Source organism: Oncorhynchus mykiss, chromosome 3 (assembly GCF_057628025.1).
Source record: "Oncorhynchus mykiss isolate SJ-2025 chromosome 3, ASM5762802v1, whole genome shotgun sequence".
In the NCBI taxonomy this organism is placed as follows: Eukaryota; Metazoa; Chordata; class Actinopteri; order Salmoniformes; family Salmonidae; genus Oncorhynchus; species Oncorhynchus mykiss.
The window spans coordinates 22,410,593-22,438,551 of record NC_143024.1 but is presented as its reverse complement, the minus strand read 5'-3'; the positions used below and the strand labels follow the sequence as shown (position 1 = coordinate 22,438,551).

At 46.8% G+C, this 27,959-nt stretch overlaps 1 protein-coding gene and 2 pseudogenes across 2 annotated transcripts; all 3 read left to right on the top strand.

Moving 5' to 3' along the window:
- Window positions 1–211: 211 nt before the first annotated feature.
- znf628 (zinc finger protein 628) lies at window positions 212–12,210 on the top strand. The gene is made up of 9 exons (XM_021590011.3): window positions 212–370; window positions 829–1,439; window positions 1,762–1,834; window positions 1,996–2,868; window positions 3,070–3,249; window positions 5,860–6,214; window positions 6,402–6,556; window positions 6,920–7,162; window positions 8,768–12,210. The coding sequence occupies exons 2-9, from the start codon at window positions 934–936 to the stop codon at window positions 10,853–10,855; spliced, it is 4,473 nt and encodes a 1,490-aa protein (XP_021445686.2). The 5' UTR covers window positions 212–370; window positions 829–933; the 3' UTR covers window positions 10,856–12,210.
- Window positions 12,211–12,410: 200 nt separating this feature from the next.
- LOC110520907 (putative N-acetyltransferase 14) lies at window positions 12,411–15,241 on the top strand (annotated as a pseudogene). Its single transcript, XR_016492750.1, has 3 exons — window positions 12,411–13,052; window positions 13,321–13,568; window positions 13,720–15,241. The product of XR_016492750.1 is annotated as a putative N-acetyltransferase 14 (transcript).
- Window positions 15,242–25,609: 10,368 nt separating this feature from the next.
- On the top strand, window positions 25,610–27,913 carry LOC110520834 (single-stranded DNA cytosine deaminase-like; annotated as a pseudogene).
- Window positions 27,914–27,959: the final 46 nt, after the last annotated feature.

Below are 27,959 nucleotides of genomic sequence, written 5' to 3'. Positions count from 1 at the left end.
GCACAGAGTTCATAAACCTATTTCCAATTAACCTATAATACGATTTTTTATATTTGGGTTTAAATTTAAAACAATGTGTGAATTCAAGTACTAAATCACAAATTAGTACAGTATTATCATATATTTTTTAACAGATCTAGAGACAAGAGTTGACTGTTGAAACTCTTACCCAGTGGCAGTGGTGCATTCGGGGCTAGACCCAGCCTATAGCGATCGTCGTTGTTGGGAGGCGGCAGCGGGTGGGTGACAACTAGCTAGCTAGTTAGTTTGTGCTCAGGTTTATTGTTAAGGTTGTATGGAGTAGCACTGCGAGTCTCAATCCATTTTCACAATATCAACAAAAGCATTAGCCATGAGTTAATGATACTAGGTGAGTAATTGTTGCAATATTACTAACGCACCATTCCTATCAAACATTATATAGCGAAGAATGACGCACGGACGAAGGCTTATAGATTCGCAGGCCAGTTGCAGAGGAGGCATTGAAGGCGGCATCTGTAACATTTTATGCTTATAGTTTACAACAGGGTAGGTAGCATTTGTTTGTTTTCTGCCTTTTAGCTGGGAGAAACCGACATTTTTCGCACACGCTCATCAGGGACAGACGCGTATAAACAGAAAGACGGCCAGGGAGGAGGGAGGGGAGAAATAAGAAGAAGAAGAAGAAGGAGGGAGGGGTCGGGAGGAGGTGGGATTTAAAGGGATAGACGGGTTCGCCTTTTGGCCGACTTTATTATTTGTAAATGTTTGAATGTTTGAATTGCTTTGGTGTTAGTTCATGGACCTTGTGTCATTGATCAATACTTTGTGTTTTATTTTATTTTACAGTCCTACTCTTAAGAAAGGAGACCACACACTACATCAGCTCAGCTGTTGTTTCCACACCGAGGAACAGAGTCACATCAGCTGAAGGAACCTTTCCACCTGCAATGAATGAAACCAGGAAAGAAGAGATGCAGCTCCACCAACAATAATACACACACTTACATTAATACCAAACATACAACCTTTTATTCCCTAATCGTGTCTTGCCTCAACATGGCAAACTCAGTGGCCACTCTAGTGGTCCAAGCGGAACTATTACCCCCTCAATCGTCCTCCTCCCTCTCTCCCTTCCCATCGCTGCAGGGATCAGGAGAAGGGGAGGAGGACAGGGAAAGGGGGGAAGAAGTGGATGTGGAGAAAGGGATGGTGGAGGGGAATGAGGATATAGTGCTAACCAGGGTAGGGGTGCAGATGGTGACGTCATCGGTCCTGGCTGCGCCCCATCTCCAGGAGCACCCTGAGCACCCGTTCCAGTGCCTGGACTGTGGCAAGAGCTTCAAGTGGTCTTCAAGGCTGGCCCACCACCAGCGCAGCCACAACAACGAGAGACCCTACCGCTGTAACCTCTGCCCCAAGGCCTTCAAGGGCTCCTCCGCACTCCTGTACCACCAGAGGTACTGCCGGGAGGGAGACAGAGGGGGACTGGCACAGTGAAAGTTAGCTATAGAAATGCTTGCAGCTTATAACACACATCTCACTTTATGAAGAGTATTCTTCTCCTTGTGTCCATCTGTTTTCATCTGTTTAGTTCTGTCACAATAATCCAAATGAGGGAAAGGTGCCGTGAACAATATAATGTGAGTCTATTTAGGGCCGTTAGAAACTAGTGGAATAATCAATACAAGCAGGAATTCTTTCTGTAGCCGGTATGATGTCCTGTAGATCTGTTGAAGGGTCAGTAGATTGTCTGTTTTCATGATTGTTTTTTCTGTGCAGGTCTCATTCAGGGGAGAAGCCCTATAAGTGTGACGACTGTGACAAAGCCTTCAAACGTTCCTCTCTGCTCCAGGTGAGAAACAATGGGCAGTAGTGGTTCCCCCATTTTGTGGTAAAAATGTGTTAAAACTTTTGTTGATTGTTGAAAAAAAGTTGAATGTTACAGTAGTAAAAGGCTCTTTTGGGGGTTAAGGGACCAGTCATGGACGTTCTCTCTCTTGTGCATGTCTCCAGGTCCATCGTAGCGTCCACACAGGCCTGCGGACCTTCCAGTGCCCCTACTGCCCGCTCACCTTCAAGTGGAGCTCCCACTACCAGTACCACCTGCGCCAGCACACGGGCGAGTGCCCCTACCCCTGCGACAGCTGCCCCAAGGCCTTCAAGAACTCCAGCAGCCTGCGCCGACACAAGAACGTTCACCTGGGTCTGAAACCCTACGTGTGCACCGTGTGTACCAAGGCCTTCACCCAGTCCACCAACCTCAGACAACACATGAGAATCCACACAGGAGAGAGGCCCTACATCTGTGGAGAGTGTGGACGCAGTTTCACACACTCGTCCAATCTGGCCCTGCACCGGAATTCTCAAAGTCACACTGGTGAAGGAAAGGGGGGGGAGACAGGGGGAGACAAGATAGGGGATGAGATACAGGAAGTGATAGTGGGGGAGGACATGACATCACAAATGTTGACGGACATGGGCTTTGTGAGCCAGGAGGCCACGGTGGGGTTGGGGGTTGGGGAGGTGTTCCTATCGTCAGGTCACCTCCTGCCCCATCTCACCCTCACCCCCACCCAGGGGGGCGTGTGCACATCCAGGGCCATCGGGACAGAAGTGCACATGAGCACGGAGTCGGGCGCCAGCGTGCTGCTGTACAGCTGTGGCAGCTGTAGTCAGACATTCAGCACACGGACAGAGCTAGAGGACCACCAGGCCATGCACCTGGGCCCCGGGGAGGAGGGGGGCAGCGGGGTGGGGGAGGGGGGAGAGGGAGGGGTGGGGCATCTGCTGGCTGACTTTGAGGAGGTGGTGGAGACGACGGCAGCAGCAGAGAATGGACACACTACTGCTGAACTACTGGGACTGACTGGGGGAGTGGACGGAGGGGTGAGTAGTAGGACTCTTGTCTCAGCCTGGGGAGGTTACCCCTAAGGCTCTGTTTTAGGGTCACACCAGATTCATCCATTCATGATCAATATTTTGTTTCTTACTCTACCCTCTAGGTCAATATATCAGCTAATATGACTGCCGTGATGTTGATGTTGTAGTGCAATGACTCTGACCTAATAGTGTTGTGTCCCATGTCAGAATATGGGGACTACCCAGGCCCAGTTTGACCTGCTGCAGAGCTTCACAGTGGGGACTCAGATCCCCACAGACAGCGTGGAGACAGCGGGTAACACCACCGGTACAGGGACGGGCACAGAGTGTGCCTACTGTGGGAAGAGCTTCAAGACCAGCGGAGGGCTCAACAGACACCTGGCACAGGTACCAATCAGCTGAGCAAATCAAATTGTATTTGTCACATACACATGGTTAGCAGATGTTAATGCGGGTGTAGCGAAATGCTTGTGCTTCTAGTTTCGACAATGCAGTAATAACCAACGAGTAATCTAACCTAACAATTCCAGAACTACTACCTTATACACACAAGTGTAAAGGGATAAAGAATATGTACATAAAGATATATGAATGAGTGATGGTACAGAACGGCATAGGCAAGATGCAGTAGATGGTATCGAGTACAGTATATACTGTACATATGAGATGAGTAATGTAGGGTATGTAAACATTATATAAGGTAGCATTGTTTAAAGTGGCTAGTGATACATTTTTTTCCCCCATCAATTTCCATTATTAAAGTGGCTGGAGTTGAGTCAGTATGTTGGCAGCAGCCACTCAATGTTAGTGGTGGCTGTTTAACAGTCTGATGGCCTTGAGATAGAAGCTGTTTTTCAGTGTCTCGGTCCCTGCTTTGATGCACCTGTACTGACCTCGCCTTCTGGATGATAGCGGGGTGAACAGGCAGTGGCTCGGGTAGTTGTTGTCCTTGATGATCTTTATGGCCTTCCTGTGACATCGGGTGGTGTAGGTGTCCTGGAGGGCCCCCGGTGATGCGTTGTGCAGACCTCATTACCCTCTGGAGAGCCTTACGGTTGTGGGCGCAGCAGTTGCCGTACCAGGCGGTGATACAGCCCGACAGGATGCTCTCAATTGTGCATCTGTAGAAGTTTGTGAGTGCTTTTGGTGACAAGCTGAATCTCTTCAGCCTCCTGAGGTTGAAGAGGCGCTGCTGCGCCTTCTTCACCACGCTGTCTCTGTGGGTGCACCAATTCAGTTTGTCTGTGATGTGTACGCCGAGGAACTTAAAACTTACTACCCTCTCCACTACTGTCCCGTCAATGTGGATAGGGGGATGCTCCCTCTGCTGTCCACAATCACCTCCTTTGTTTTGTTGACGTTGAGTGTGAGGTTATTTTCCTGACACCACACTCCGAGGGCCCTCACCTCCTCCCTGTAGGTCGTCTCGTCGTTGTTGGTAATCAAGCCTACCACTGTAGTGTCGTCCGCAAACTTGATGATTGAGTTGAAGGCGTGCATGGCCACGCCGTCATGGGTGAACAGGGAGTACAGGAGAGGGCTCAGAAATCACCCTTGTGGGGCTCCAGTGTTGAGGATCAGCGGGGTGGAGATGTTGTTGCCTACCCTCACCACCTGGTAGCGGCCCGTCAGGAAGTCCAGTACACAGTTGCACATGGCGGGGTCGAGACCCAGGGTCTCAAGCTTGATGACGAGTTTGGAGGGTACTATGGTGTTAAATGCTGAGCTGTAGTCGATGAACAGCATTCTCACATAGGTATTCCTCTTGTCCAGATGGGTTAGGGCAGTGTGGTTGCGATTGCGTCGTCTGTGGACCTATTTGGGCGGTAAGCAAATTGGAGTGGGTCTAGGGTGTCAGGTAGGGTGGAGGTGATATGGTCCTTGACTATTCTCTCAAAGCACTTCATGATGACGGAAGTGAGAGCTACGGGGCAGTAGTAATTTAGCTTTCTTGGGAACAGGAACAATGGTGGCCCTCTTGAAGCATGTGGGGACAGCAGACTGGGATAAGGATTGATTGAATATGTCCGTAAACACACCAGCCAGCTAGTCTGCGCATGCTCTGAGGGCGCGGCTGGGGATGCCGTCTGGGCCTGCAGCCTTGCGAGGGTTGACACGTTTAAATGTTTTGCTCACGTCGGCTGCAGTGAAGGAGAGTCCGCAGGTTTTGGTAGCGGGCAGTGTCGTTGGCACTGTATTGTCCTCAAAGCGAGCAAAGAAGTTGTTTAGTTTGTCTGGGAGCAGGACATCGTGGTCCGCGACGGGGCTGGTTTTCTTTTTGTAATCCGTGATTGACTGTAGACCCTGCCACATACCTCTTGTGTCTGAGCCGTTGAATTACGACTCTACTTTGTCTCTATACTGACGCTTAACTTGTTTGATTGCCTTGCGGAGGGAATAGCTACACTGTTTGTATTCTGTCATGTTTACGGACACCTTGCCCTGGTTCAAAGCAGTGGTTCGCGCTTTCAGTTTCTTCGCGAATGCTGCCATCAATCCACGGTTTCTGGTTTGGGAATGTTTTAATCGTTGCTGTGGGTATAACATCGTCAATGCACTTTCTAATGAACTCGCTCACCGAATCAGCTGGTGGGCTGCACATCCTCACTACTATGTCATAAGGTCTCTGTCCTGGATGCCAGTTTGTTTCTACTTCGTCTAACTTGGGCCTAGTTTCAATCAGTTAAGCATTAACCTGCGATAACCGACAATTGCATAGCGTATCATTGGTTTTGCTTGAGAGCTGTCATATCCACATGCAGCTCCCGGGCGGTATGCCTTTCCCAGACAGTTCCATTGGATGCATTAGTAGAAAGCCCCTCCAGCTGTATTACAAGTTGGAACTCTGGAATGTGTGATGTAATCTACACTTTGATTAGTGTGAACTGATCTACTCCTTGGTGTCTGTAAAGCTGACGTTATCTGATCTATAAATAGTCTGTTTTGATGACCCTCTCTCTTCCCAAATATTCTTCTCTCCCTCTGCTCCCTCTCCAGGTCCACTCCCTCTCTCCCTCCCAGTCTCGCTCCCAGTTCAGCTGCTCTGCATGCGACCGCTCCTTCACCCTCCTCTCTTCCCTGCTCACCCACCAGCACTCCCACACCCCTGAGCAGCGCCTCCTGGCCGAGGCTGAGGCGGAGATCGTCTGCCCCGCGTCCCTGTCCCTTTCCCTGCCCCTGCCCTCCTCCCCCAGCCAGGGGGACCAGCACCAGGACACCCAGGGGGACATCCACGTCCGCCTGATGGCTGTGACCGAGGAGGGGGACAGGGAGGTGGTGAAGGCATCCAGCAGAGCAGTGGTCAAGGGCCAGAGGAGAGGAGCAGCTAGTAAGACCGCTGGGGGGAACAATGGTGAGTTAGTCTTTTTCTTTTGGCATTTTGATAGAAAATACTTTTAAAATTAGATACCTTGACAGTAACCGAGCCGAACCAACTGCTGCTCATGAAATTACCTGTAGAATTCATGTGTGGGGAAAGTCTATATGTCTATATAACATTCTTTCTGTACATTCTCCCTGTCCCTGTGGGTACGGTACAGAGAGGCCGTACCGTTGCTCTGAGTGTGGGAAGGCCTTCAAGGGCTCATCAGGTCTGAGGTACCACATGAGGGACCACACAGGAGAGAGACCCTACCGCTGCACAGAGTGTGGCAAGAGCTTCAAGAGGTCCTCGCTGCTCTCCATACACCAGAGGGTAAGACGCATCCGTCCATTTCTATCTCACTAAGGCTGCGTTTAGACAGGCAGCCCAATTCTGATCTTTTTTTCACTAATTAGTCTTTTGACCAATCAGATCAACCTTCAAACAGATCTGATATGAAAAGATCTGATGTGATTGGTCAAAAGACCAATTAGTGAGAAAAAAAGATCAGAATTGGGAGCCTGTCTGAACGCAGCTTATGGCATTTGTCACAATGTGCAGAACAGTGGCACTGCTGCATTATAGCACTTTATGACCTGCTTTGCTTGTTCAACCTTTTGAATGTACCTGTACTTTCAGAAGAATCCAGGCCGTATTCAGTTGTTTTCTGACTGATCCCCCCCCCCTCCTCTCCAGGTGCATACAGGTGTGCGAGCGTTCCAGTGCCCCTACTGCCAGCTCACCTTCAAGTGGAGCTCCCACTACCAGTACCACCTGCGCCAGCACACGGGCGAGCGGCCCTACGTGTGTCAGGAGTGTGGAAAGTCCTTCAAAAACAGCAGCTGTCTGAGGAGACACAGTCAGCTCCACTCTGGCCTGCGCCCTCACATCTGTCCCATCTGCTCCAAGTCCTTCTCACAGACCTCCAACCTCAAACAGGTCAGCACAGATAGCTCTGCTATGGCCGTTGCTAGGATTCTTATGATATTGTGTATAGTTGCTCCTTCGCTCCATCTCTCTCTCTCTATATATATATATATATACTGTGGGGCAAAAAAGTATTTAGTCAGCCACCAATTGTGCAAGTTCTCCCACTTAAAAAGATGAGAGAGGCCTGTAATTTTCATCATAGGTACGCTTCAACTATGACAGACAAAATGAGAAAAATTGAATTTATTTGCAAATTATGGTGGAATCCTTGGGAGCAATTTCCAAACGCCTGAAGGTACCACGTTCATCTGTACAAACAATAGTACGCAAGTATAAACACCATGGGACCACGCAGCCGTCATACCGCTCAGGAAGGAGACGCATTCTGTCTCCAAGAGATTAACGTACTTTGGTGCGAAAAGTGCAAATTAATCACAGAACAACAGCAAAGGACCTTGTGAAGATGCTGGAGGAAACAGGTACAGAAGTATCTATATCCACAGTAAAACGAGTCCTATATTGACCTAACCTGAAAGGCCGCTAAGCAAGGAAGAAGCCACTGCTTCAAACCCACCGTGAAAAAGCCAGACTATGGTTTGCAACTGCACATGGGGACAAAGATTGTACTTTTTGGAGAAATGTCCTCTGGTCTGATGAAACAGAAATAGAACTGTTTAGCCATAATGACCATCATTGTGTTTGGAGGAAAAAGGGGGAGGCAGCATCATGTTGTGGGGGTGCTTTGCTGCAGGAGGGACTGGTGCACTTCACAAAATAGATGGCATCATGAGGCGGGAAAATTATGTGGATATATTGAAACAACATCTCAAGACATCAGTCAGGAAGTTAAGGCTTGGTCGCAAATGGGTCTTCCAAATGGACAATGACCCCAAGCATACTTCCAAAGTTGTGGCAAAATGGCTTAAGGACAACAAAGTCAAGGTATTGGAGTGGCCACACAAAGCCCTGACCTCAAATCCTATAGAAAAGTTGTGGGCAGAACTGTAAAAGCGTGTGCGAGCAAGGAGGCCTACAACCCTGACTCAGTTACACCAGCTCTGTCAGGAGGAATGGGCCAAAATTCACCCAACTTATTGTGGGAAGTTTTTGGAAGGCTACCCGAAACGTTTGACCCAAGTTAAACAATTTAAAGGCAATGCTACCAAATACTAATTGAGTGTATGTAAACTTCTGACCCACTGGGAATGTGATGAAATAAATCAAAACCGAAATAAATAATTCTCTACTATTATTCTGACATTTCACATTCTATAAATAAAGTGGTGATCCTAACTGACCTAAGACAGGGAATTTTTCCTAAGGTTAAATGTCAGGAATTGTAAAAAACCTAGTTTAAATGTATTTGGCTTAGGCGTATGTAAACTTCCAACTTCAACTGTATGTAAAGGTGATATTTCAATTATACATTTGCACACGGTATTGTGTGGAGATTGATAATGTGGAAAAAACAATTGAATCCATTTTAGAACAACATGTGTAAAATGTCAAGCGGTCTGAATACTTTCCGAATGCACTGTATCACTCTGTCACAAACACTTTCTCCTCTCCCTTTATCTTTCTCTCATCCTCCCTACCCTCCTCTCTCTCCATCAGCACGAACGCACCCACTCAGGCGAGCGGCCCTTCCAGTGTGCCCAATGTCACAAGAGCTTCACCCACTCCTCCAATCTCCAGCTCCACCTGAGAACCCACTCCTCCAGGAAGGACTACAAGTGTCCCTTCTGTGGGAAGGAGTTTGTCATGCAGTCCTACTTGCAGAGGCACATGAGGACCCATGGGAATGGGGCTGAGGCCGGGGACGCTGGGGTGGGGGGGAAGGAGGGAGGCAGGGCAGGTAAAGGGGGTGGAGGGGTGACAACCACCACCACCTTACTAAACCCCATCACCCTAGAGACCACAGGGAACTCTGGGTCTCTGATCGTGTCTCAGCCTGCGCTGGACATTCCCCCCAACACCTCCCAGAACTACTTCATGATCCAGACAGCAAATGGGCTTCAGCTCATCCCCCTGTCTGCCCCCGCCCCCCCTCCTCCCCCTCCGCCTCCCCCCCAGACACAGTACATCCTCCTACAATGCCCCTCCACCAATGGGAGCCAGCCCAGCCTGATTCTTGTCCCCACCACAGCGACCAATCCCCAGCCCACCCTGGAGCCCCAGGGCCTCCCATTGGTCCAGACAGTTCTAAACCCTGCCCAAACCCAGATGCAACATTTCCAGACCATATCCCAGCAACAACAGCAGCCCAGGTTCATCATCACCACCAACAACAACAATGTAAACAACCCTCCCATTGCTAAGACAACAACTCCCTCCCTGAACTCTATGCTGAACAAGCCCATTTTAGGGAAAAGTACCCGGACAGCCAGGTCCAGGAGAGGACGGAAACCCAAAGCCGCTGTAGGTCGGCATACTACCTCCTTGGTTGCTACGACAACCACCTCTGTCACAATGACAACAGCCCCCGTCAGTCAGTCGGGGGATGTAATAGCTGTGTCTAGCTGTAATGTAACTAGTGTCACTCCAGCTACTGTTACTGCTGCCAACACTATGACATCATCATTGCCATCGTCTTTACCCGCCAAGTCACAAAGTCCTTTCTCACCACCAACAGCCTCTGTCTCTGTTTCTACCCCCTCCTCCTCTTCCTCTGTCACTGTTACCTCAGGACCCCTAAAGGTTGCCACAGTTAACTCAGTTACCACGGTTACCCCGTCCTCCCTGCCGTCTGACCCTGTGGCCTGGGTTGGGGAACGCCAAACCGCCCCAGAGTTGGGCAAGTCCACTGAGCAGGACATGAGAGGGGAACAGTATGTCCTCTGCTTCCAGAAAGAAGGAAGGAAGAAGGAAGAGGTAAAGATAGGAGGAGAGGGAGGAGGGTCCTACGTGTTGCAGTTTGAAGGGGAGGGGTCCGGGGAGGGGGGACAAGGAGGAATGGGCAGAGAGGGGGATGGGGAGTCATACGTGCTGCGCTTTCAGACTGAGGGAGAGAGAGAAAGAGAGAGAGAAGGACAGAGAGAGGGAGGGAAGGAGAATGGAGGCCTGGTGTCACTGAACCTGCTACAGGAATGGGGAGGAGTGAGGGAAGGAGAAAGGCGAGTAGGGGAGGATGGTGGCGAGGGAGAGTCCTTTGTGCTTCACTTCCAAACAGAGCCGCAGAGCGAAGAACGGACCACTTCTGACCGTGGCTATCCAGAAGGCCCCAGCAACAGCCTGGAACTTTCCTGCCCGCCTCCCCAGGCCTTAATGCCTCTGAATGGGCAGGAGGTGGTGTTTGAGCTGGGGGATGAGAACAAGATGGTGGGCCAGGGGTCTGGAGAGAGTGTGCAGATGATAGCCCTGATCCAAGGTGAAGGGGGTGGGGAGGGAGAAGGGGGCAGTTACAGCGGGGCAGGGGGGGCAGTAGGGGAGGGAAGGGTGCCAATGGAGGGCATCTTTCAGCTGGAGGGAGGAGAGGGGATCGTCATAATTGAGGTTAGCACCAGCAGTCTAAGAGAAGGGGGGATGGACAGAGGGGAAGGAGGAGTAACTGTAGACAGGAGTGAAGCAAAAGGAGGGAGTGGAATAACTGAGAGGCCTGAAAAAGACAGGAACTCAGCGGAATGCATTGAAATAGAGACTGGAGCGAATGAAGGAGAAAACACAGCTACGAATGGCCCTACACCTAACTCTCAATTCTCTTAAACCTAAACCAAACAACCACTGTCAGGAAATGTGTGTGAAGGCGTGTGCATGTATGTGCACACATGAATGTACATATGCGTGTGCGCAATGTGTGTGTGTGTTTTTGATGTGGAGGCCTTTTCCAGCTACTGAACTAAAGGAGAGTATGGTTGTTCAGAAAGACACTATAGAAAGTACTGTAGGAAACAATACCAAGGTGCCAGAAACATGAGGAGTTACATTCACTGACTGTTAATGAAGAGGGACCTCAACAAATGACTTATGAGTTTCAATTAAACTGTCATGTTGACAGTGTTGATATTTGTGGATGAATAGATGGCTATGTTGGCTCGGTTTCACTATAAATATTCATACTAGGAAATAGTCATTATTAATAAAGTTGTTACTATTTTTGAATGAATGTTGATTAATTCACCTTTCTTATTTCGTAAATATAAATATGTCCCTTTATCTAAAGAGGAAGAGGATCAGCTCAGAATAACGGACAATCCCAGTTTATTATGGGAAATAGCGGTTCTCCACGAGTGCGACTGACCACGTTCACGTAGCAGGTTAGTCAATTTTCTGCGGCCCAGGTACTCGCTATGCAAATGGCGTAGAGATTCATTCATGACAGTAAATGTTATCGTTAAACTACGTAACACTACATTTGCAATAGGTGGCCATGGTGGCCACGCAAGTATATCATTCAATCAGACATAAGAAAAATGGTTTTGAAGGAATAAATACACAGCGAATATATACATCCGTTTCCCTGCATTTGGCGGTGGTCCAACGCTGCACGTTTGCAAGGTAGGCGAGGTAGGTTCGACCGGGCTGAACGAAAAGATTCAACGTTTATTTAGACATTACGTATGAAGAACCCTTCTCCACCCACCATTTAAAACATGTCAACGGGTTTAAAACAGGCTCAAAATAATATGATTTGTCTTTTAATTTGAACTCCATTTTATTGTACATAGAAGACCAACAGTGGTCTAAAGGAGTCTCTTGGCCCGTTGTTAGTTGTTGATACGCCTTGTAGAAGCAGTGTGGCCATGCAATAGACAAATCCTTTCCCGACCCCCTCAAATAATCCCCCGTTCTTTAGCTTGATTTTGGGAGGAAACGCCACTGCACTCACAACTGACACATTGTGCCAACCTGTGCCAGTGTGACGCATCGGTTGTTACATTGGAGTAACAAACGTTGTGCTGTTACTTTGTTGCACAATGCAGCCACCTACTGTATGTATCCTGGCATTCATAGTCTCTGATAGAGGGATATCATAGGGGTCTGCCCTCATACTATAATGTCATGGGTTTTCAACGTGTATCTGTCAAATGAAGGCAGTCAATTCAGGAAATAAACAAAAATGACTATCCAATAATTGAAAAAAGGGCCTTTCTTTTCAATGACTTCTCAATAAACTGAAAAGTAGAAGCAATTTATTTCAAAATTGAGACCAACCCGGGTATATATGTAGGCTACATATACAGTGTTACAGGGATGGATTGCTTTCCTAATGAGTCATGGCCTCAAACCCCAAATAGCCTGGATCAAATATAACCCACCACATTCCCATCATCTTGAATACGATTTTATACCATTTAGCTACTATGGTAACCAGAATGTAAATACTCAGCTGTATATTGTCATTGTAGTGCTGTATGTAATCAAATATGCTAAATTCAACCACATAGTGTATCTGTACAAAGCAATGTGTTATGTGACCATGAGATTTTCTATATTTGCAGACCGGTGTGTGTTGCTGTATGAGGTGTGCGTGAGTGAGGGTGTGTGTGTTGCTGTATGAGGTGTACGTGAGTGAGGGTGTGTGTGTGTGTGTGTTGCTGTATGAGGTGTACGTGAGTGAGGGTGTGTGTGTGTGTGTTGCTGTATGAGGTGTGCGTGAGTGAGGGTGTGTGTGTGTGTGTTGCTGTATGAGGTGTACGTGAGTGAGGGTGTGTGTGTGTGTTGCTGTATGAGGTGTGCGTGAGTCAGGGTGTGTGTGTTGCTGTGTGAGGTGTACGTGAGTGAGGGTGTGTGTGTGTGTGTGAAGTCCAGACATGGTAAAGCTGGAGCTAGATCAGGTGGTAATGAGGAGGATGAGGGAGGATGACATCGAGACTGTCAAAGCTATCATCAAGGTGTGTGTTTTATCCTCAAAGTTATGCACACACACCCACATACACACTTCAAGCCTGAGTTATGCTCTGTCTCTACACTCTCAGCTGCCTTAGAACCTTTTTTTTGTAAGAGTACTTTTTCAGGTTAACACTCAAACTTACGTTTCTCTCTCTGGCCCCATCCCTTACGACCCCTCTCTCTCTCTGGCCCCATCCCTTACGACCCCTCTCTCTCTCTGTCTCTCTCTCTTTCTCTCTCTCAATCTTTCTCCTCTCTCTGGCCCCATCCCTTACCACCCTCTCTCTCTCTCTCTCTCTCTCTCTCTCTGTCTCTCTCGATCTTTCTCCTCCCCCCTCTCTCTCTCTCTCTCTCTCTCTCTCTCGATCTTTCTCCTCCTCTCTCTGGCCCCATCCCTTACGACCCCTCTCCCTCTCTCTCTTCCTGCTCATCATCTACCTCAAGTTCACCATGCCACGCTCCACCGGAGTGCTGGGCACCAGCCGGGCCCTACTGGGACTATGTGGGGAGCAGTTACCGAGGGGCGCAGGACGAGACCCTTCCCAACCCCTATAGCAGGATCAGTGGGAAACCCCCACCGGCTAAAGTAGGTTTCCTTTTCTTTGACTTTAGGTACTGTATGTTGTGGATGTTACATGCATTGCTCAGTTTTACTATGGTGTTTTAGTGATTTGGACTTTTCGTGCTTTGGGCTGAGTTGCTGCACAAATAAAGTTGATTATTATCTGTCATTAAAGGGCAAGGCCAGACGAAAGACCAAACCCAAGGCAGAGGACAAGGACAAAGACTCGTCTCCTGAGATCGTAGACGTGGAGAGGGAGAAGGCAGCAGGGCAGGTGTGGGTGGCGGACTGTGAGGGGGAGATCGTGGGCTGTGTGTCCAGGGAGGGTGACTGTCATCTGGGGATGAGGAGGTTCTGCAGGGTGGTGGTGGGCTGCTGGTACCGCCGGGAGGGCCTCGGCAGACTGCTGGTTCAGAGTCTGGAGCAGAGGGACAGGCAGGTGGGGGCTAGGAGGGTCTACGCCCACGTCCCCTACCCCTCTGCAGTAGGAGAGGCCTTCTTCAGGAAGCTGGGCTACAGGCTGCAAGAGGAGGTGGGCTACGATGGGGAGGAAAAAGAGGAGGATGAAGAGCAGCCAGAGAGGACATTTCAGGGCTTCCATGTCACCAAGGTGTTTGTCAAAGACCTCAAGTGATGGAGGAGACAACGAAGGCAATGTGGAAAATAAGACAAAGAAGATATACTAAAGGGAAATAGAGAGAGGAGGAGGGATACTGTAGGGAAATAGAGAGAGGAGGAGGGATACTGTAGGGAAATAGAGAGAGGAGGAGGGATACTGTAGGGAAATAGAGAGAGGAGGAGGAGAGATACTATAGGGAACTAGAGAGAGGAGGAGGAGAGATACTATAGGGAAATAGAGAGAGGAGGAGGGATACTGTAGGGAAATAGAGAGAGGAGGAGGAGAGATACTATAGGGAAATAGAGAGAGGAGGAGGAGAGATACTATAGGGAAATAGAGAGAGGAGGAGGGATACTGTAGGGAAATAGAGAGAGGAGGAGGAGAGATACTATAGGGAAATAGAGAGAGGAGGAGGAGAGATAAGATAGGGAAATAGAGAGAGGAGGAGGAGAGATACTAAAGGGAAATAGAGAGAGGAGGAGGAAAGATACTAAAGGGAAATAGAGAGAGGAGGAGGAGAGATACTAAAGGGAAATAGAGAGAGGAAGAAGAGAGATACTATAGGGAAATAGAGAGAGGAGGAGAGATACTATAGGGAAATAGAGAGAGGAGGAGGAGAGATACTATAGGTAAATAGAGAGAGGAGGAGGAGGAGAGATACTAAAGGGAAATAGAGATAGGAGGTGGAAGAGAGATACTATAGGGAAATAGAGAGAGGAGGAAGAGGAGAGATACTATAGGGAAATATCGAGAGGAGGAGGAGGAGAGATACTATAGGGAAATAGAGAGAGGAGTAGGGATACTAAAGGGAAATAGAAAGAGGAGGAGGAAGAAAGATACTATAGGGAAATAGAGAGAGGAGGAGGAGAGATACTATAGGGAAATAGAGAGAGGAGGAGGAAAGATACTATAGGGAAATAGAGAGAGGAGGAGGAGAGATACTATAGGGAAATAGAGAGAGGAGGAGGAGGAAAGATACTATAGGGAAATAGAGAAAGGAGGAGGTAGAAAGATACTATAGGGAAATAGAGAGAGGGGGAGGAAGAAAGATACTATAGGGAAATAGAGAGAGGAGGAGGAGGAGAGATACTATAGGGAAATGGAGAGAGGAGGAGGCGGAGGGATACTGTAGGGAAATAGAGGTGGAGGAATAGAGATACTATAGAGAAGTAGAGAGAGGAGGAGGAGAGATACTATAGGGAAATAGAGATAAGAGGAGAAGGAGAGATACTAAAGGGAAATAGAGAAAGGAGGAGGAGAGATACTCTAGGGAAATAGAGAGAGGAAGAGGAGAGATACTATAGGTAAATAGAGAGGAGGAGGAGGAGAGATACTATAGGGAAACAGAGAGAGGAGGAGGAGGAGAGATACTCTAGGGAAATAGAGAGAGGAGGAGGAGAGCTACTATAGGGAAATAGAGAGAGGAGGAGAAGGAGAGATACTCTAGGGAAATAGAGAGAGGAGGAGAGATACTCTAGGGAAATAGAGAGAGGAGGAGGCGAGATACTATAGGGAAATAGAGAGAGGAGGAGGAGGAGAGATTCTCTAGGGAAATAGAGAGAGGAGGAGGAGAGATACTATAGGGAAATAGAGAGAGGAGGAGGAGGAGGAGAGATAGTATAGGGAAATAGAGAGAGGAGGAGGAGAGATACTATAGGGAAATAGAGAGAGGAGGAGGAGAGATACTATAGGGAAATAGAGAGAGGAGGAGGAGGAGAGATACTATAGGGAAATAGAGAGAGGAGGAGGAAGAAAGATACTATAGGGAAATAGAGAGAGGAGGAGGAAGAAAAATACTATAGGGAAATAGAAAGAGGAGGAGGAAGAAAGATACTATAGGGAAATAGAGAGAGGAGGAGGAGAGATACTATCGGGAAATAGAGAGAGGAGGAGGAAAGATACTATAGGGAAATAGAGAGAGGAGGAGGAGGAAAGACACTATAGGGAATAGAGAAAGGAGGAGGTAGAAAGATACTATAGGGAAATAGAGAGAGGGGGAGGAAGAAAGATACTATAGGGAAATAGAGAGAGGAGGAGGAGAGATACTAAAGGGAAATAGAGAGAGGAAGAAGAGAGACACTATAGGGAAATAGAGAGAGGAGGAGAGATACTATAGGGAAATAGAGAGAGGAGGAGGAGAGATACTATAGGTAAATAGAGAGAGGAGGAGGAGAGATACTATAGGTAAATAGAGAGAGGAGGAGGAGGAGAGATACTAAAGGGAAATAGAGATAGGAGGTGGAGGAGAGATACTATAGGGAAATAGAGAGAGGAGGAAGAGGAGAGATACTATAGGGAAATATCGAGAGGAGGAGGAAGAGAGATACTATAGGGAAATAGAGAGAGGAGTAGGGATACTAAAGGGAAATAGAGAGAGGAGGAGAGATACTATAGGGGAATAGAGAGAGGAGGAGGAAAGATACTACAGGGAAATAGAGAGAGGAGGAGGGATACTATAGGGGAATAGAGAGAGGAGGAGAAAGGAAGATACTATAGGGAAATAGAGAAAGGAGGAGGTAGAAAGATACTATAGGGAAATATAGAGAGTGGGAGGAAGAAAGATACTATAGGGAAATAGAGAGAGGAGGAGGAGAGATACTATAGGGAAATAGAGAGAGGAGGAGGAGGAGAGATACTCATGGGAAATAGAGAGAGGAGGAGAGATACTAAAGGGAAATAGAGAGAGGAAGAGGAGAGATACTATAGGGAAATAGAGAGAGGAGGAGGAGAGATACTATAGGGAAATAGAGAGAGGAGGAGGAGAGACACTATAGGGAAATAGAGATAGGAGGAGGAGAGATACTATAGGGAAATAGAGAGAGGAGGAGGAGAGACACTATAGGGAAATAGAGATAGGAGTAGGGATACTATAGGGAAATAGAGAGAGGAGGAGGAGAGATACTATAGGGAAATAGAGAGAGGAGGAGGAGAGAAACTATAGGGAAATAGAGAGAGGAGGAGGAGAGATACTATAAGGAAATAGAGAGAGGGGGAGGGATACTATAGGGAAATAGAGAGATGAGGAGGAGGAGAGATACTATAGGGAAATAGAGATAGGAGTAGGGATACTAAAGGGAAATAGAGAGAGGAGGAGGAGAGATACTATAGGGGAATAGAGAGAGGAGGAGGAGAGATACAATAGGGGAATAGAGAGAGGAGGAGGAGGAGAGATACTATAGGGAAATTGAGAGAGGAGTAGGGATACTAAAGGGAAATAGAGAGAGGAGGAGGAGAGATACTATAGGGAAATTGAGAGATACTATAGGGGAATAGAGAGAGGAGGAGGAGAGATACTATAGGGAAATAGAGAGAGGAGTAGGGATACTAAAGGGAAATAGAGAGAGGAGGAGGAGAGATACTATAGGGAAATTGAGAGATACTATAGGGAAATAGAGATAAGAGGAGAAGGAGAGATACTAAAGGGAAATAGAGAGAGGAGGAGAGATACTATAGGGAAATAGAGAGAGGAGGAGGAGAGATACTATAGGTAAATAGAGAGAGGAGGAGGAGAGATACTATAGGTAAATAGAGAGAGGAGGAGGAGGAGAGATACTAAAGGGAAATAGAGATAGGAGGTGGAGGAGAGATACTATAGGGAAATAGAGAGAGGAGGAAGAGGAGAGATACTATAGGGAAATATCGAGAGGAGGAGGAAGAGAGATACTATAGGGAAATAGAGAGAGGAGTAGGGATACTAAAGGGAAATAGAGAGAGGAGGAGAGATACTATAGGGGAATAGAGAGAGGAGGAGGAAAGATACTACAGGGAATAGAGAGAGGAGGAGGGATACTATAGGGGAATAGAGAGAGGAGGAGAAAGGAAGATACTATAGGGAAATAGAGAAAGGAGGAGGTAGAAAGATACTATAGGGAAATATAGAGAGTGGGAGGAAGAAAGATACTATAGGGAAATAGAGAGAGGAGGAGGAGAGATACTATAGGGAAATAGAGAGAGGAGGAGGAGAGATACAATAGGGAAATAGAGAGAGGAGGAGGAGGAGAGATACTCATGGGAAATAGAGAGAGGAGGAGGAGAGATACTAAAGGGAAATAGAGAGAGGAAGAGGAGAGATACTATAGGGAAATAGAGAGAGGAGGAGGAGAGATACTATAGGGAAATAGAGAGAGGAGGAGGAGAGACACTATAGGGAAATAGAGAGAGGAGGAGGAGAGATACTATAGGGAAATAGAGAGAGGAGGAGGATAGATACTATAGGGAAATAGAGAGAGGAGGAGGAGAGAAACTATAGGGAAATAGAGAGAGGAGGAGGAGAGATACTATAAGGAAATAGAGAGAGGGGGAGGGATACTATAGGGAAATAGAGAGATGAGGAGGAGGAGAGATACTATAGGGAAATAGAGATAGGAGTAGGGATACTAAAGGGAAATAGAGAGAGGAGGAGGAGAGATACTATAGGGGAATAGAGAGAGGAGGAGGAGAGATACAATAGGGGAATAGAGAGAGGAGGAGGAGGAGAGATACTATAGGGAAATAGAGAGAGGAGTAGGGATACTAAAGGGAAATAGAGAGAGGAGGAGGAGAGATACTATAGGGAAATTGAGAGAGGAGTAGGGATACTAAAGGGAAATAGAGAGAGGAGGAGGAGAGATACTATAGGGAAATTGAGAGATACTATAGGGAAATAGAGAGAGGAGGAGGAGAGATACTATAGGGAAATAGAGAGAGGAGTAGGGATACTAAAGGGAAATAGAGAGAGGAGGAGGAGAGATACTATAGGGAAATTGAGAGATACTATAGGGAAATAGAGATAAGAGGAGAAGGAGAGATACTAAAGGGAAATAGAGAGAGGAGGAAGAGGAGAGATACTATAGGGGAATAGAGAGAGGAGGAGGAGGAGAGATACTATAGGGGAATAGAGGAGGAGGAGAGATACTATAGGGGAATAGAGAGAGGAGGAGGAGAGATACTATAGGGAAATAGAAAGAGGAGGAGGGATACTATAGGGGAATAGAGAGAGGAGGAGAAAGAAAGATACTATAGGGAAATAGAGAAAGGAGGAGGTAGAAAGATACTATAGGGAAATAGAGAGAGTGGGAGGAAGAAAGATACTATAGGGAAATAGAGAGAGTGGGAGGAAGAAAGATACTATAGGGAAATAGAGAGAGGAGGAGGAGAGATACTATAGGGAAATAGAGAGAGGAGGAGGAGAGATACTATAGGGAAATAGAGAGAGGAGGAGGAGGAGAGATACTATAGGGAAATAGAGATAGGAGGTGGAGGAGAGATACTATAGGGAAATAGAGAGAGGAGGAAGAGGAGAGATTCTATAGGGAAATATAGAGAGGAGGAGGAGGAGAGATACTATAGGGAAATAGAGAGAGGAGTAGGGATACTAAAGGGAAATAGAGAGAGGAGGAGGAGAGATACTATAGGGGAATAGAGAGAGGAGGAGGAGAGATACTGTAGGGAACTAGAGAGAGGAGGAGGGATACTATAGGGAAATAGAGAGAGGAGGAGGAGAGATACTATAGGTAAATAGAGAGAGGAGGAGGAGGAGAGATACTAAAGGGAAATAGAGATAGGAGGTGGAGGAGAGATACTATAGGGAAATAGAGAGAGGAGGAGGAGGAGAGATACTGTAGGGAAATAGAGAGAGGAGTAGGGATACTATAGGGGAATAGAGAGAGGAGGAGAAAGAAAGATACTATAGGGAAATAGAGAAAGGAGGAGGTAGAAAGATACTATAGGGAAATAGAGAGAGGAGGAGGAGGGATAATATAGGGAAATAGAGAGAGGAGGAGGAGGAGGAGAGATACTATAGGGAAATAGAGAGAGGAGGAGGAGGAGAGATACTATAGGGAAATAGAGAGAGGAGGAGGAGGAGAGATACTATAGGGAAATAGAGATAGGAGGAGAGATACTATAGGTGAATAGAGAGAGGAGGAGGAGGAGAGATACTATCGGGAAATAGAGAGAGGAGTAGGGATACTAAAGGGAAATAGAGAGAGGAGGAGGAGAGATACTATAGGGGAATAGAGAGAGGAGGAGGAGAGATACTATAGGGGAATAGAGAGAGGAGGAGGAGGATAGATACTATAGGGAAATAGAGAGCAGAGGAGGGATACTATAGGGGAATAGAGAGAGGAGGAGGAGGAGAGATACTATAGGGAAATAGAGAGAGGAGGAGGAGAAATACTATAGGGAAATAGAGAGAGGAGGAGGAGAGATACTCTATGGAAATAGAGAGAGGAGGAGGAGAGATACTATAGGGAAATAGAGAGAGGATGAGGAGGATAGATACTATAGGGAAATAGAGAGAGGATGAGGAGAGATACTATAGAGAAATAGAGAGAGGAGGAGGAGAGATACTATAGGGAAATAGAGATAAGAGGAGAAGGAGAGATACTAAAGGGAAATAGAGAGAGGAGGAGGAGAGATAATATAGGGAAATAGAGAGAGGAGGAGGAGAGATACTATAGGGAAATATTGAGAGGAGGAGGAGAGATACTATAGGGAAATAGAGAGAGGAGGAGGAGAGATACTATAGGAAAATTGATAAATATATCTGTTTATATGTCTGTCTGGCTCTTTATTTGTAAATACTTATTTTTATTAATAAGTGATTTTGCAAATAAATGTGTGTGTACGCGGGGCTGTGTTCACACCTGTGTCAGTGAGTATACATTTACTGTGTGTGAGGAAGTATGTGGTTTATGTGAGTCTGCAGAACTTCTCTGTTCGCCTTTCTCTCTTTCTCCCCCCTCTTCTCTCTCACTCCTCCTCACCTGCGTGTGGCTTTTTATGAGATTTGTATGAGTCTGCAAAACACATGCTCTCCTTCATTCATCTCTCTCTCTCGCTCTCCTCATCCCTCCTTTTAATGACACTTAATTTCCTTCCTCACACTGCACACCTGTCACATGGCAGGACACAAGTCTCAGCTATATTATCCCTGGTACAGATTACACCCCATGGCATTCGTAGTAAATTATACCAGTAGTGAAGTGTGCTGTTAGCAGGTGAATGTCAGTTTGTGTGTGGGTGGAAGGGTATGAGTGACACTGCTCTTCAGCCCTGTCTCGGCCTAACCAGAATTAGAGTGTGGTTAGCTAAACGTGCGCTCACCGTGCTAACCTCAGACCGTATCATAACTACATTAACCTGTTTGTTACAGACATGCAGTGTTGGTAGGTTGTAAATTAAACAACTAGAGGTGTGTGTGTGGTCTTGGGGAGGAGTATCTCCCCTAATACAAAGTTTACGAAAACAGAACCACCAAAGATTGCATCAACTGTTTAACCAGAACAAAACCTTAGCTCTAAGCCTCTAGGATTCTAACGTAAAGTGATTTCTCTGCAGTAAAACAATGTGTAATCTTCAGAATAAATACATTACAATGCCACAACTCTTTGTAGTGCTGGGATTACAGTAAAACCCCATTAAATATCCCTCCCACTCACACATTTAGCACTACCAGTGGCCATGCACATTAGTGAAGGAAATGTGCAGACAGATGTAATGGTGAGTGTGGGAGTAATTGTTATCCTTGAAACAGTCTTCCTCATTCTTCCCGTTGAGCATGAGGTCATTTTATTATTGAGATTCATGGTTCTCTCTCTCCATGGCTGCCCTGCCCTGCTGCAGACACCTGTTAGCTGGCCTTATATAGTCTAACACATCTGAAACTATTATTGTTGTGAGGAAACAGATGTGAGTTCACGCTACTGGAAAGTAAGCCTGTTTGTGACTGTGGTCATGTGGTTCTGCACGGTATGGCTGTGTGTGTGTGTGTGTGTGTGTGTGGGTGGGGGTGTGTGTGTGGGTGGGTGTGTGTGGGGGTGGGGGTGTGTGGTTGGGGGTGTGTGGGTGGGTGTGTGTGTTTGTGTGTGTGCGGGGGTGGGGGGTGGGTGGGGGTGGGTGTGTGGGTGGGTGTGTGTGTGTGGGTGGGGGGTGGAAGGGTTTCGGAAAGTATGGCTTTGCACATCCTGCTGCCGGTTGGTTCCCCCCTGACTATGGGCTAAATGCACAGCCATGTCTACCATAACCTACTGTACTCTGACACACACACTGTCTGTTACAGTAGGGCCAGTGCATGTGAGTTGATATGTGACCGAAAGGCGACCTCGGTAAACTGTGGTCAAACCATGGAAGATGGTGATGTATAATCCATATGTCTTACTTAAAACCACACACACACACACACACACACACACACACACACAGATCCAGACTGGAGGTTATAAATGGTAACATTCCATAGACACATTCACAGTGAATTTTAGGTGCTTTATCAACATAGTGCAACAAGGTTACTAAGGTTAGTTGCTGTCAACACATAGTCACTCTCTCTCTCTCACACACACAGACACATACACACACAGACACATATACACACAGACACATACACACACAGACACATACACACACGGACATATACACACACAGACACATACACACAGACACACACAGACACATACACACACAGACACATAAACACACGGACATATACACACACAGACACATACACACACAGACACATACACACACACACATACACACACAGAGACACATACACACACAGAGACACATACACACACAGAGACATACACACACAGAGACATACACACATAGACACATACACACACAGAGACACACACACAGAGACATACAGAGACATACACACACAGAGACATACACACAGAGAGACATACACACACAGACACGTACACACACAGAGACATACACACACAGACACATACACACACAGACACATACACACACACAGAGACATACACACACAGACACATACACACAGAGAGACATATACACACAGATAGATACACACACAGACACATACACACACAGAGACATACACACACAGACACACACACACACACAGATAGATACACACACAGACACATACACAGACAAACATGGCAGAGGAGTGTAAATCTTGATGTTGGGGCACCGCACCACCGGTGGTTGGTACGTAAATGGCAGTGGATAAATCCGTTCCAGATGATGTGTAAAGATCATCATTATGACACACTCACACAGATGGGCTCCACAAGCCAACCAAACACACACTCACACTCACACACACACAGTACAGATGAGCTCCAAATACACCCACCCTGGGAAACGGTGAATTCCCCAAACCACAGAGTGCATGAGAGGGAGAGGGGAGTGGGGAGTCATGGGAAACAGAGGCACAGGATGCGTGCAGCTGCAGTGAACGGGACCAGGCCGGAGCAAAAACAGACAGAACGACGGCACAGAACAAAGCCGGAGAGAGAGTGAACACACCCTTGTCTATGGAGGAGGATGGATGACAACATCTCATGGTTCAAAGGCTGGTTGGTCTGAGTTATACACACTGTGGGTAAGGGGAGAGAGCCACACACTGCGGTGGTGGAGCAGAGAGGGAAGCCTGGGGTGAGAGGTCACTCACAGCTCCTACGGTTTTTATGATTGACACACTTTGGGAAAACCCAAATATGACACGTGCAAGCACATTCACTCACACAACCCAAATCAGAGGTATAGGTGTCAGGGCCTCTGGGTTATGGGGGATGCCCATGTCTACCCCAACTCTGGGGCCTGGAAACGGTGACGAGGGGGAGGAGGGAAGGAAAGGAGGGAGGAGTGGAGTGGAACGAGGAAGGGTGGTAAACCCAGTCTGCATCAAGGCGAGAAGGTATCTGGAAGTTTTCATTTTTTATGATCTGGGAAAACCAGAGTGGAGGGTTGGGTGACTGTCTGGGGGAGCGAGCGAAGCGCCTTTGGAAATTTCCACCCATTTGGCTGAGTTTACTGACGTATGTGAGAAAATCAAAAGGTTACAAATCAGTCAAACACTCCTGGACTCATGTGTGGTCACTATAATGACTTTGTGTTTCCTGCATTGTGAAAGGGATTTGTTTCTTGTGGTTCTCTAATTAGTCATAATCAACTCATGGACTATATCTATGTAGTATAACTATACTGATCAAAAACATAAATGCAACATGTAAAGTGTTGGTCCCATGTTTCATGAGCTGAAATAAAAGATCTTAGATATTTTCCATTTGCACAAAAAGTTTATTTCTCTCAAATGTTGTGCACCAATTTGTTCACATCCCTGTTAGTGAGCATTTCTCATTTGTCAAGATAATCCATCCACTTGACAGGTGTGGCATATCATATCAAGAAGCTGATTAAACAGCATGATCATTACACAGGTGCACCTTGTGCTGGGGACAATAAAAGGCCACTCTAAAATGTTCCGTTTTGTCACACAACATAATGCCACAGATGAAACTGTGGGTTTGCAAAACAGAGAAGGGAAGCTCATCTGCATGCTCTGTGTCCTCACCAAGGTCTTGACCTGACCGCAGTTCGGTGTCGTAACTGACTTCAGTGGGCAAATGCCCACCTTCGATGGCCACTGGTACGCTGGAGAAGTGTGCTCTTCACGGATGAGTGCCGGTTTCAACTGTACCGGGCAGATGGCAGAGTATGGCGTTGTGTGGGTGAGCGGTTGGCTGATGTCAACGTTGTGAACAGAGTGCCCCATGGTGGTGGTGGGGTTATAGTATGGACAGGCATAACCTACGGACAACAAACACAATTGCATTTTATCGATGACAATTTGAATGCACAGAGATACTGGGATGAGATCCTGAGGCCCATTGTCATGCCACTCATCCGCCACCATCACCTCAGGTTTCAGCATGATAATGCACGACCCCATGTCACAAGGATCTGTATACAATTCCTGGAAGCTGAAAATGTCCCAGTTCTTCCATGGCCTCCATATTCATGTCACCCATTGAGCATGTTTGGGATGCTCTGGATCAACGTGTACGACAGCGTGTTCCAGTTCCCGCCCATATCCAGCAACTTCACACAGTCATTGAAGAGGAGTGGGACAACATTCCACAGGCTACAATTAACAGCCTGATAAATTCTATGTGAAGGAGATATGTTGCGCTGCATGAGGCAAATGGTGGTCACACCAGATACTGGCTGGTTTTCTGATCTACGCCCCGACCTTTATTTTAAGGTATCTGTGACCAATAGATGCATATCTGTTTTCCCAGTGGTGAAATCCATATATTAGGGCCTAATGAATTCATTTCAATTGACTGATTTACAGACATGAACTGTAACTCAGTAACGTCTTTGAAATTATTGCATGTTGCATTTCTATTTTTGTTCAGTTTACTATTAGTCATAATCAACACACAGACTGCATCTATCTAGTATAACTAGTATTTCTTATCTAGTTTGACAGTTTGTGGGCCTACATCGTTGTTTGCTGAAGAACAATGTCCTGTAGTATACGTATCTATACGACCCTGTTCTAGTTTTGGTACTGCTGTCACCCCTCCCCTATTCTTGTTTTGAAAAACCTCTCCATCCAACCAGAGCCACCTCTCTACACAAGCTGTTTGACTGAGTGTATAGGTATATATATATATATTAGGCAAATTAGGCTTCTGAAATGATCAACACATTTGACAGGTGAGTAAAATGAACATCTGTTTTTATGTATTCATTGTTTAATGAGTTGAGAAAAGGTATATGATATAATATCACATGACGGGATCAACTAATGGTGTAGTACATTTTTACAACTAATCCCTGCCAATTGGTGAATGCTGTCCTATTTATTATTGATGATGCTTTATGAAACCACTCCTGTCATCTTTCTCTTATGCAGCACAATCAGAAGTTTCGGTGATGATGACAACAATGTATTGAATAGCTTTCGCTAGTTTCACTGAAAGTTGTCTGATTGAAACTGAGACTGAGAGAACCAGGGCCAGTTTGTTAGACACCAGTTCATTGACAGATGGTTAACCAAACCTGTGGTTTTGTTAAAGAAGAGGAAGAAAGTGTTGAGTAGTTAGTGCAGTCCTCATAACCAGAATATATGGCTTTTCCACACCAGAGGAGACACTGCAGGGGCAGAGGAGGGAAAAGCAATGGTAGTGGCTATAACCATTCACCTTTTCACCATAGGCCTGCCTCAGTTTGCGTATAAAAATAGATGTAGCATTCATCTCTACTACTTATTTCAGTGAAAACCTACTTTCTGTGTCTCAGTGTTCTGTTGGCCCAGAATAAGTTTATCTACCACTATAAGAACATGCGCTGGGCCAAGGGCCGACACGAAACCTACCTGTGCATCGTGGTCAAGAGGCGGGTGAGACCAAACTCCCTCTCCTTCGACTTTGGACACCTGCGCAACCGGTCCGGCTGTCTTGTTGAGGTGAGGGAGGGAGAGGAGAGGAGAGGAGAGGAGAGGAGAGGAGAGGGAGTAGGGAGAAGAGGGAGGGGAGAGAGTAGGGAAAGGAGAGGAGAGGAGAGGAGAGGAGAGGAGAGGAGAGGAGAGGAGAGGAGAGGAGAGGAGAGGAGGAAACATGGAACAAATTTTATCATCTGTCATCCGTCGTTATATATTTCCTATCTCTCCCATTTTCTTTATTTCCTTCCCCTGTCTTCATCACTCTCTTTCCCCTCATTCTACTCTCCACTCTCTATCCATGCATTACCTCTCCTTTCCCTCTATCTACATCTTCCTCCCTCAGTCATTACCCCCCCCTCTCTCTCTCTCTCTCCCTCAACTACATCCATCACTCTCTCCCTCATTCCTCACCTGTCTACCTTCCTCACCTGTCTCCATCACTCCCTCATTCCTCACCTACCTCCATCACTCACTCTCCCTCATCCCTCTCACTTCCTCCCCTATTTCCATCACTATCTCTCCCTCATTCCTCACCCCTCTCCTTTTCTCACACACCTCCATCATGCTCTTTCCTTCCACCCCCCAGCTGCTGTTCCTGTGCCTCATGGAAGCAGGCGCCCTGTGTCCCTGCCTGTGGGGTTATGGAGCTCCAGACAGTGTGGGACTGTGTTACTCAGTCACCTGGTTCTGTTCCTGCGCCTCATGGAAGCAGGCGCCCTATGTCCCTGCCTGTGGGGTTATGGAGCTCCAGACAGTGTGGGACTGTGTTACTCAGTCACCTGGTTCTGTTCCTGGTCCCCCTGCTCAGACTGCTCCTACAGGCTGGCCCAGTTCCTCAGCCAGAACCCCAACCTCCGCCTCAGGATCTACGTCTCCAGGCTCTACTTCTGTGACCCGGAAGACAGCAGTGCGAGAGAGGGTCTCCGCATGCTGCAGAGAGCCGGGGTGCAGATCACTGTCATGAACTATGAAGGTAGAGAGGGCGTGTGTGGGTGTGTGAGCACTTCTCTCATTATAATTCTGGCTCTTCCCTGTAGACTATTTCTACTGTTGTCTACTGTTGGCAGACCTTTGTGGCTTGCAGACAGCGTGTGTTTAAGGCCTGGGACGGACTGCATCAGAACTCTGTTCAACTGGCCAGGAAACTTAACGACATCCTCCAGGTAGGACACACACACACACACACACACACATGCACACACACTGTACTCTTGAGTTAGTAGGCTAAAAGTATTTACTGATATGGAGCTATATTATTTCTGCTCCTCCCACTGGTGTCAGTGTTTTACTGTAAAGATCACTTTAATCTATCACGGTAAAGAAAATAATAATAACTGAAATAGGTCAACTGTACAACTCAATAATGTGTTTATATACTGTTATTTAATCCATGGGATTTACATTTTTACCCTTTGTAGCATTATTACTGTCTTGTAACACATCCATTAAATCATTCCCTCCAACTGTGTTTGAGTCGTTTTGTGTTGACATTATCCTATCCTCTATTTACATTTGACCAGCTCTTTATCTCTCACATAGCCAACGATAAACAACTAAATAAAACGTAGGCTAATTGATTACAATGATCCCTAAACTATCACTG